The sequence below is a fragment of the Protomyctophum parallelum genome (genome assembly GCF_964188405.1).
Source record: "Protomyctophum parallelum genome assembly, chromosome: 2".
In the NCBI taxonomy this organism is placed as follows: domain Eukaryota; kingdom Metazoa; phylum Chordata; class Actinopteri; order Myctophiformes; family Myctophidae; genus Protomyctophum; species Protomyctophum parallelum.
In genome coordinates, this window is record NC_139699.1 from 17,508,320 (window position 1) to 17,520,111 (window position 11,792).

Sequence of the window (11,792 nt, forward strand, 5' to 3'; positions counted from 1 at the left end):
GCCTGGTCACAACGTAAGGCAGAGAAGCATAAAGTAAAGCTTGGTCACAACGTAAGGCAAAGAAGCATAAAGTAAAGCCTGGTCACAACGTAAGGCAGAGAAGCATAAAGAAAAGCCTGGTCACAACGTAAGGCAGAGAAGCATAAAGTAAAGCCTGGTCACAACGTAAGACAGAGAAGCATAAAGTAAAGCCTGGTCACAACGTAAGGCAGAGAAGCATAAAGTAAAGCCTGGTCACAACGTAAGGCAGAGAAGCATAAAGTAAAGCCTGGCCCTGGTCACAACGTAAGGCAGAGAAGCATAAAGTAAAGCCTGGTCACAACGTAAGGCAGAGAAGCATAAAGTAAAGCTTGGTCACAACGTAAGGCAAAGAAGCATAAAGTAAAGCCTGGTCACAACGTAAGGCAGAGAAGCATAAAGAAAAGCCTGGTCACAACGTAAGGCAGAGAAGCATAAAGTAAAGCCTGGTCACAACGTAAGACAGAGAAGCATAAAGTAAAGCCTGGTCACAACGTAAGGCAGAGAAGCATAAAGTTAAGCCTGGTCACAACGTAAGGCAGAGAAGCATAAAGTAAAGCCTGGTCACAACGTAAGGCAGAGAAGCATAAAGTAAAGCCTGGTCACAACGTAAGGCAGAGAAGCATAAAGTAAAGCCTGGTCACAACGTAAGACAGAGAAGCATAAAGTAAAGCCTGGTCACAACGTAAGGCAGAGAAGCATAAAGTAAAGCCTGGTCACAACGTAAGGCAGAGAAGCATAAAGAAAAGCCTGGTCACAACGTAAGGCAGAGAAGCTATCGGCGGACGTATCCTCCGGATGTATTTCCCCCCGATACGATATTTCCCGACCAATCACAACACTTGTTTCACTCGCGGAGAATGTAAACTGATTTGTAAAGCATCAACGTAATTTCCTTGGGCGACACTTCCGCTAAAATCCTGCAACTTCCGCTGATAGTCTTTTCAGTTAAGGTCTTGCCCAGGGTGGGGGGCCGACGACATGCACAACATAGTACAGGCTAAAGTACAGGAAACTGTATATATATTGAAGCCGAAAAGAAAGATATGCGGAGAAATATAAAAAAATATGTGGAGAAATAATGGATTAATGAGATTTACATACTGTACATTCAGGCAGCAAAAGGATACATAGGTTAAATAAGACAGTACAAATTTAATTATGAATTATAGCAGTTCTGCCCTAGGTGCAATGTCAATCTAAAAATGCAAAATTTATGCAAGGAGGTTGTGCAAGATAATGTACTAACTGTACACATTGTTCTTGAAATTGCTTTGTGTGTATATATAGTATTGTATATAGTATTGTTTGTCAGCACTATGTCTGATAAGACTTACTGTATATACAGTCCCATCTCAAAGGGGATGTGTAACTAAATAGGTTACAAAAGATACAGCAGGCTGAAGAGAGAAGCTTTTGTTTCACAAAAACAGGACACATCATAATAATAAAATGTGCTGTTTCTTGTTATTCCCCAACTATGTTATGTCTACAATGTGCCTGCATGTGTACAGTATATACACAATGTGCCTGTACAGTTTACAATCTGCCACACATGTGCAGACCTCGGCTCAGCCTCACTGCACTGCTCTGCTCTCCTCATTTTATGCCATTTTGACCTGAGATCAGATTCTAAAAATGTCTTCTACATCCTGACAGTTTTCTGAAAAAGCTATGTTTCTATGTCAGTCGCTCTTCGATTTTTCAAAAATAGCAGACCTACAAGCTCGTAGCGCGCCACTCGGTGGCGCGCTATGAGCTTGTAGATCTGCTATTTTTTCAATAGCTGAAGCATAACATAATGCTAACACCAAAAGGGGTTCCCGCACAAAATGGGTTAAGCCTGGTTTCCTCCTATAAATCTAGAAACGGTTGTTGCGATGAGAAAATGGGTCAGCCTTATTAAAATTATTTCTCAGAGTTTGTTGTCCTCATTACCCTGTTTGTTAGGCATTGCCAATCATCATGTTAGGGTTTGCCAATCACGGCGGTCCTTCACCTCATTGCACAGAACAGCAGCAGAATGTTCCAGCCATGTTCAGCGTAGGATTACAGGAATAGAGGCTGGAAAAACGGTATACGGATGAATGGAAAACTGATCAATGGTACACTTTAGGGCTGAAAACTGATTTGGTTGGTCGATCTGGGTCGGAATTGAGGTCTGGATGATTGGTTGGTTTAGTTTAAAAAAGATAAGATAAATGCTTATTGATCCCCATGGCGTAGGTGTTGTAGCAGCATGAAACACTGGAGAGGTACAGATAAGAGTAGAGAGATCACATCCTCTGAAACACTGGAGAGGTGCAGATAAGAGTAGAGAGATCACATCCTCTGAAACACTGGAGAGGTGCAGATAAGAGTAGAGAGATCACATCCTCTGAAACACTGGAGAGGTGCAGATAAGAGTAGAGAGATCACATCCTTCTATGAAACACTGGAGAGGTGCAGATAAGAGTAGAGAGATCACATCCTCTGAAACACTGGAGAGGTACAGATAAGAGTAGAGAGATCACATCCTCTGAAACACTGGAGAGGTGCAGATAAGAGTAGAGAGATCACATCCTTCTATGAAACACTGGAGAGGTGCAGATAAGAGTAGAGAGATCACATCCTTCTATGAAACACTGGAGAGGTGCAGATAAGAGTAGAGAGATCACATCCTTCTATGAAACACTGGAGAGGTGCAGATAAGAGTAGAGAGATCACATCCTCTGAAACACTGGAGAGGTGCAGATAAGAGTAGAGAGATCACATCCTTCTATGAAACACTGGAGAGGTGCAGATAAGAGTAGAGAGATCACATCCTTCTATGAAACACTGGAGAGGTGCAGATAAGAGTAGAGAGATCACATCCTCTGAAACACTGGAGAGGTGCAGATAAGAGTAGAGAGATCACATCCTTCTATGAAACACTGGAGAGGTGCAGATAAGAGTAGAGAGATCACATCCTCTGAAACACTGGAGAGGTGCAGATAAGAGTAGAGAGATCACATCCTCTGAAACACTGGAGAGGTGCAGATAAGAGTAGAGAGATCACATCCTCTGAAACACTGGAGAGGTGCAGATAAGAGTAGAGAGATCACATCCTTCTATGAAACACTGGAGAGGTACAGATAAGAGTAGAGAGATCACATCCTTCCTATGAAAGGACAAACTGATTGTACTGTGAATTATTTGGCTTGGAGTACTGGTGGTCTCTTAATAGACAAAGGTGGAGACTGGAGAGCCCTTCTGCCCATGTGAGTAACCTAGGGAGAGAAAGAGAAGGTGTAGGAGATGTAGGTGTAGGAGATACGCACGCACGTATACGCACGCACGCACGCACACACACACACACACACACACACACACACACACACACACACACACACACACACACACACACACACACACACACACAGAGAGAGAGAGAGAGAGGATGTGCTGAGAAATGGGACTTGAATAGCATGAGATACGCATCATGAATGCAGGAGGAACAAGCAGAAACAGGTGTCTGCAGTCTGTCGATTGTGGTCTAATAAAACTATTAATTAATACTGATGGTGCCCTAAGATGATCTCTTCGTTTTGAAGAGTTGAAAAAGGCACATGGTTTTCCAGATTTCCTCTATCCTTAGAAGATGTTATACTGGACAGGGAATTAATCATAACAATGTGCAAGTTTATTTTCTTGTTTTTTATTTCACCTTCAATTAACTAGGATTAGTCCCATTGAGATTCAGATCTTTTACGGGGGAGTAATAGCTTTGCATAGGCCTTTCAGTTAAAAGAAACAACATAAAGCAGCAACATAACAATCATCATGTGAGGAAAGAAAATACTTTTTTATAAAAACTTATTTTAATCTCATAATAAAGGACCACTTCACCACTTTTCAACCTATCTTCATATAATAGGTCCTCACTAATAATCATGAAAAAATGGTGCAATTTCTTTCTACTCAGTCTGTGTCTCATAGGAGTGCTGTGGGCAGTTCAGAAACCGTCTTCCAGTGACATCATCGATGGGGAATACAAGCTAATACAAGCTGCAGGCTTTCTAGTCCTGAAAAGTTGCAATAATGGAAGCCATCGTTCTCACGATAATGAAGATCTAAACATTTTTGTAAAATCTTAAAAAATAATCTGCCTAATGATGATGTCACTGGAAGACGGTTTCTAAACTGCCCACAGCCCTCCTATGAGACACAGACAGTGTAGAAAGAAATCGTGCCATTTTGATTATTAGTGAGGACCTATTATATGAAGATAGGTTGAAAAGTGGTGAAGTGGTCCTTTAACAGAACAGCACTTGTCTTTTTGAAGATGATGTCTGGCAACATATTTGATGCCTATTTGTTTGTCATATTATGTCTTGTATTGTTTCATATTTTCTTTTATGAAATGTAAGAGAAAAAAAGAAAACGACAATAATAAAAACTGATTTTGCGTTCAATTTCAGGACATTCAGTGGTTAAGTAGTTATTGATCCTGATTTAATAACCTTCCATGCTTTTAAAGTAATGTAGTTCAGGATGACTCCGTGGCTCAGGGCAACATTAAAAGCACTTTCACCAAAAAGAATTCGAGGAATAACATAAATAAATTGTCCATGGGATCGAAAGGTTAAAAACAGTAATAGTAAGAGTTGTAAGAGTCAGTAGAGAACATAAATAATTTCATTTTCATACAAAATGAATGGCCTTATAAAGAAAAATGTACTGTTACATTATACGATCATATACAAGGGGGGACCAACCGACCTTCCAATATAAAGTGCAGTGCAGAAATATACAGAATTTTCATACAGTCTCATTTCAATGTGGTAAGACTTTTAAACATTTTAGAGTGACACTTAAAATGTAACCTGTATAAATCAGCATATGCAGACATATGTGACACACAACCGTCCTCTCTCTCACAAAGCAAATTGTGTGTGTGTGTGTGTGTGTGTGTGTGTGTGTGTGTGTGTGTGTGTGTGTGTGTGTGTGTGTGTGTGTGTGTGTGTGTGTGTGTGTGTGTGTGTGTGTGTGTGTGTGTGTGTGTGTGTGTGTGTGTGTGTGTGTGTGTGTGTGTGTGTGCGTGCGTGCGTGCGTGTGTGTGTAACTTTGTCCTTCAGCTGAAGAATTCTCTGAAGAATGACCTGTGTCTAGACCAGGGACCAGACACTGACAACGTCCCCATCCTGTACCTCTGTCATGGTATGACACCTCAGGTTAGAACGCCCCTTAGTCACTGCCTCCAATGTCATCCAATATTAATGTCACTCCTTTGTTGTTTGCTTCCTAGCCTTTTCTACACAAGGAAACGTTCCACTGAGTTGCATTCTAACTTGATATAGACAAATCCACGGAGTGGTGCCATGGGCGCAGCCATTACTGCGGTGTACAGTACCTTTAAACCAGCTCAGTGGCCTTGTGGTTAGAGTGTCCGCCCTGAGACTGGGAGGTCGGGGTTCGATCCCCGGCCGGGTCATACCAAAGACTCTAAAAATGGGACCCAGTGCCTCCCTGCTTGACACTCAGCATCAAGGGTTGGATTGGGGGTAAGTCCCTGCGACATACTAGTGTCATGTCCAGGGGGTGTACTTGTACATCAAGCTGCCTCACGCTACAGAAACAGGAGATAGGCTCCTGCCCCTATGGGCCTCATGGCTACAGAAACAGGAGATAGGCTCCTGCCCCTATGGGCCTCATGGCTACAGAAACAGGAGATAGGCTCCTACCCCTATGGGCCTTATGGCTACAGAAACAGGAGATAGGCTCCTGCCCCTATGGGCCTCATGGCTACAGAAACAGGAGATAGGCTCCTACCCCTATGGGCCTTATGGCTACAGAAACAGGAGATAGGCTACTGCAGCACTGATTAGCTACACCTGGCCAACAGGGCACTGCTCCATGGATTCGTCTAGCTATACTGTATGTACGTCTACTCTGTGATGTGTGGCTTCGTTGCTTCAGAACTATTTTTGGAATACTTAACAATGGCCCAGCTAGGTTGCCATTAATTGCCTTCCGTTGTTTTGGAGAAAGTTGCTACAAAGATTTGCAGGCAAACTCCTTGTGTGCTGTCGTGTGGACATAGAAACTTTATTTACTCTTTCAGCTGTCACAGGGCAGGGGTGAGTCGATAATGACAGAATTCCTTTACAAAAGAAAAAAGTCAATTCCTTCTCTTTTGACCTCGGCATTGATTTATTTAAAGAAAAGGCAGCCGTTTCGGTCACACACCTCAAGACGATGGAATTAGATCTTCAGGGATTTGGTTCATGCACCACAGAGAGAGAGAGAGAGAGAGAGAGAGAGAGCGTGTGTGTGTGCGTGCCTGCGTGCGTGTGTACCTTTTTGTTTTCAACATTGTTGTTTTTTAATTGAAGGTAGTCCACTTCTTATTGATTTTCAGTTAATAGACTGCATTGCATTTCTGTAAATGGAATGCCAAGCTTTTCTTTATTCAGTGTACTTGCACTTAAATCCATAATTGGAAAGGCTATAACATATTCTAGTGATAAACATGTGGAGTTGATAAGAGATTCTGATAAGACGACACTATCTGGGTCATGCTGACAGATTGATCTTGGCTTACTGTAGATCATTTAATATGTGTCACTGTCATCACATTTAAGAATTCTGGGGTTTTATCTATGCGTTAAACAAAGCAATTGTTGTATTATTATTTCCAATTAAATCACTTTCCTCAGTTATTGGCACACCTTATATATTGTTTACTTTCTCCTGCCATTTGCTTCCTTTAAACTCGTATTGATCTCTAGATCCTGTTAATCCTGAGGAGATTGGTTTCTTTTTTTCTATAGCCGTGCGCTGGCATGTGTAAAGTGGTCCAATCTTTTATAGTGAGACTAAAAGCTTACAGTCACGTTATCTGGCTGAGACGCTTCATACTCATTGCACCTGCATTGATGTTCAAATTAAAAGTGGAGATACGGTAATGACATCTGTAAGGACCTCTAATAAGCTGTGAAAGCTTGCAGACACTGGCCTCGTCGTCGGGACACTTCACACAGTCAAACAGAAGACAGGTACACGACTGCAGCATATCCTGAAAACTAGAGAATATAATTGCCTTGTGAATCTTCTCAAAGAATATCAAAGAATGAAAGAAATGTAGTCTTATTAACTAACAGTTTCTCTCTGCTCTCTGTCGACTGTTTTATAGAGCTTATAGAGCAGCTATTTTCATAATTTTTAGGACAAAGTATATAATAGGGCTTAAGTTGTTCATCAGTTGGTTTTATTTATTTTATATTTATCACCTGTGTGAACTGTGAAGTGAGGGGCTCTTATCAACATACATCATCTAATTTTTGCCAATCACAATCTGTGATTGATTTTGTGTTTGTGTTTACACAGACCCTCAAAGCTGGACATAAAGATTATCATAAAAAACAAATGCGCTTCTTGATTATTCGATTAAACAATAACATATCGATAGAATAATCGCTGCAACAATCATCGATTTTTGCAGCCCTAGTTAAGTGTATAATTAATGCTTCTACTCCCCCACACCCACAGTCGACTGATGGCCATCGAGCTGTCCAGCTGATACTTTGCTTCCAGTATCTTTTTATATTTGCATTATGGACAAGACATAATATATACTGTACAAACATTAGAATGTGAACACACCTGCGCCAGACTAACACACACTGTCACACATTGATTGATTGAAATATTTATTAACAGTTTGCAGAATTACAGTACATTTCAAGCACAAACTCAATACAAAGACTGTTAACTGTGAGTGGACGACCCAATTAAGCATTACACTTGTTTACAAGAGGGTCCACCGTGTTCAATTCATCAAAACATTTAGAGACGTACAAATAGACACTTCTATATAGTTAAAGAACAGAACAGGAATTCATCATAAAGGAAGTAAAAAGGGAAAAGAAAGTGAGGGGAAAAAGGGGGGCGGTGGGGGGGGGGATTCAGATTTTACGGGGGCCAGTTTCGAATTGTAATCATACTGCTGATTCTGTTCCTTCAACACACATCTTCCTGTCTTTTGATGGTTGTTGAGTTTGTTGTCTGATGACACACAGTGCCCTTGGGAAAAAGCTAATATGAATGATTACAAAAGAGTGTGCAATTAGCAATTTCCTGTTGACTGGTCAATTAATATCCACCATCATGAATAAATAATGCTGTTCACTGTACTTCATTTCCTGCCATCATCGCCTGTGCACAATTAAATCCTGATAGCTGTATGAATAAATTGGCTTGTTATGTGTCAAGGCCATCGCAAGAATATCACACCCATGTAATATTGCTGCTGCCAAAATACAGACAATCAAATCCATTCAAACAAACGCACCACAACTATAGCCATAGCTCTTCATAAAACACCAGGACCATGAACATGAATACTGGACAACTCACCCCGGTGCTTGCCCGTTTTTCCTCCCGGAATTTTCACCAGTGAGGGGGATAACTTTGTAATATGCTATTGGCTGTTTGTATTCTTTTTGGAAAAATATAAAGAGATACTCCTGTGGAAAGGCTATATTATTTTACTTATATTGAACCTATAAACAATTTAGTATTATTTAGTATAATGTAAGGTTTTGCCCACTCAAATGGTACCTCGTCAGATAATCCCCACATATCCTACAACAACTTCTGTGAACAGACTTCACTGTAGTAGCTTTTCTTTTTTTGTTATCAAATGTTTTTTTATTAAAGACAAAAAATCACAATAAGACACATTAACATCATGAATGACACATATAAAAAACACATATAAAAACAACACATAACAGCAAAAGCAAGGAACACAAAAACAAACAATCCCACCCACCCCTCCCCCCGGGACCAAAGATGCCACAAAATGTCATTACTCCTACTACTGTGCAATGGAAACAAAACATAAATAATGATAATAATAATAATGACTAAATCATGCCCTTAACCAAATCTGCAATACCAGACCAAATCTCAATGTTTTCCTCTTTTGCACCATGCAATCTTGCTGTAGACATTTCTAGATAAATGATATCCAGAAACGTCAAAGCCCATTGGCGAAATGACAATGTATGAGGCGGTTTCCAGTTCTTCTTTGCGGCCGTTACGCCAGCAAAGAAGACACGAATACGGGTATTATTTAATGGTAACTGGGATACATAATTTAATAAGAATAGAGATGGGGAGGGTGTGATGTTAATTTGTAGAATAATCGAAAGATTAGCAGCACTCGGACACTCCCACACCATATGAAAGAATGTACCTATGGTGTTCGGAGTGCAGAAAGTGCAGTTGTGATTATTTAAAATCCCCATAGCACACAATCTACGGGGGGTTAAGTATGTCCGATGAACAAAATTTAGATTAATTTGTTGATGATCAGGATTTCTAGAAGACAGCACAACATTAGACCACACTGTATCCCAGCTCCAATCTGGATCTAGATTTGGTATGTCAATCCTCCATACAGTACTGTAGAAGCTTTTCATAAATTATATTTGTGCTTAGGCTGTTCTGCTGTCATGAAAGTTTATAGTTAGAGAAATTCAAAGTCCAGCCGTCTGCTGTCCAGCCTCTCCCACCCCTCACTGGGGAAAATTCTGGGAGGAAAACAGAAACGAGGTGAGTTGTCTTGTTACCGTACAATGCAGGGTGTTCAGTGCATGACCGTTACCGTACAATGCAGGGTGTTCATAAAACACCAGGACCATGACCGTTACCGTACAATGCAGGGTGTTCAGTGCTAGATGTTCTTCTGTGCTTCCAGAACGTGTACTACACCAGTACTCAGCATCTACACATCGGGGTCCTCAGTCCGACCACAGACGACGACGACAATAAGTGCCTGGTGGACGTCAACAGCCGACCGCGTCTTATCGAGTGCAGCTACGCCGCGGCCAAAAGAATGAAGCTCTACTGGCTCTTCACTCAGGTGAGAAACCCTCGTATTGACCAAAAGAAGCAAAGCAAAAGGTACTATGTTTACCCAGGGTAACTGGACTAAGGAAAGGAAAGGTACTATGTTTACCCAGGGTAACTGGACTAAGGACAGCAAAGGTACTATGTTTACCCAGGGTAACTGGACTAAGGAAAGGAAAGGTACTATGTTTACCCAGGGTAACTGGACTAAGGAAAGGTACTATGTTTACCCAGGGTAACTGGACTAAGGAAAGGAAAGGTACTATGTTTACCCAGGGTAACTGGACTAAGCTCAAGAACTTGTTTACAGCCAGGCCCTGCTCATAGAACATTTCATGGTAGGGGTTCAATGCCTTGTCCAAGGGCACTTCAGCGGTGGTAAATTTTAACGTGCCGGTCCGGGGATACGAACTAGCGACCTTCCGATATCAAGACCGCTCCGCAAACCGTTCGGCCACCGCTGCCCCCAAGCACAACACAATCCCCGACGGGGTACACAGAAAACACAAGGTCACTGAGCTCGGAGTCATTATTTTGCAACCATAAAATGTGGTCAATTGCAAATGAGGCTGTATAAGGACGACTGTTGAAACAGATTGGGTCCTCTTCAGGGGGCGTTTAATCCATTCTGGGCGGGAACCCTTTTTGGCGTTTTAAACATTATGTTATAATTTAGCTATTGAATAGCAGACCTACAAGCTTGTAGCGCGCCACCGAGTGGCGCACTACGAGCTTGTAGGTCTGCTATTTTTGAAAAATCATTAAAATGTGGCGCAAATCATTGAATATATATTTCAGAGAGAACATTTTTAACGAAAATATTTGCTTCTGGGGGGGTCCCTGGAACTACATATTTTGAGATGGGGGTCCGTGGCCAAATAGAGATAATTCTGGGGGTCCTTGACATGAAAAAGGTTGAGCACCACTGACACAGAAACATGGGTTTTTCAGTCCAAAATGGGTTAAAAGCATGACTGGCTGCTTGACCTGACTGATCGCTTTCCCTCATTAAGGGCTGACTTGATGCACACAGACCGAGAGGGACTTTCACGGGTCAAAGAGTTCTCCACATTCCTGCAAACCCACAAAATGAAGAGTAAATAAATCGCAACGATTCTCTCTCGTTATTAGGGGACAGGCTCCGTCGTCATTGGTTGCCATTTTACCATAGCAACAACAGCCACAGCACCAAACTGGAGACTTGTTAGGAAAGACAAATGCAATAATGTCAGCCATAGAAATGTCATGCTAGTCAATTAGATTTATATTGAGTTTATATTGCTATTTTATGTTTGATATTCAATAAACGCCTAATTTGTGGTGGTATATTATACATTCCACCGTGCATTGTTCTTTTAGCCATGTAATAGGCCATTGCTTAACTACGTAGGCTATGTGTTTTAAGACTGGTTGTACTACAGAATAATAAGTGTGAAAGGTTTTGTTTGCTTGATATTTTATGTATCATATTTTAAAAGTGTGGCAGTCTAAAATGGTTACTTGACATGGTATTTTAAAATGTAACAAGTAAAGGGTGGGACATATATAACCACACTAGAGTACAGGCTCAATTATTCATGGCATGTCTGCAACATTTCTTAAATACTTTTTTCTCAAATGGACACGGCATAATTATACAACTTTGGCATTCATTAGGGCGTACAGGGCCACAGAAGTGCACATATAAAATAAACACTGTATTGTGGAGCACCCCCAATCTAAGTTTTTCACAATGCATGTACTTGTACTGTGTGTGTACACATCTGTGTGACAATAAACATCTTGAATCTTGAAAACACAAAAATAAGAAAGATAAGCTGCTATCTCTCCCTGGTTACATTTAGAGTCAACATTTGGTTTCCTTTACCTATAGTCCATATAGTTGCAGAATTCCACAT

At 41.1% G+C, this 11,792-nt stretch overlaps 1 protein-coding gene across 1 annotated transcript in view; it reads left to right on the top strand.

Annotated features, from left to right (window-relative positions):
* galnt18b (UDP-N-acetyl-alpha-D-galactosamine:polypeptide N-acetylgalactosaminyltransferase 18b) overlaps positions 1–11,792 on the top strand; it is a 122,473-nt gene that overhangs the window by 106,533 nt on the left and 4,148 nt on the right. The window contains exons 9-10 of the mRNA XM_083759937.1: positions 5,115–5,210; positions 9,743–9,907. Of these exons, the coding sequence (XP_083616063.1) occupies positions 5,115–5,210; positions 9,743–9,907 (261 nt within the window). The remainder of the gene's footprint in view (positions 1–5,114; positions 5,211–9,742; positions 9,908–11,792) is intronic.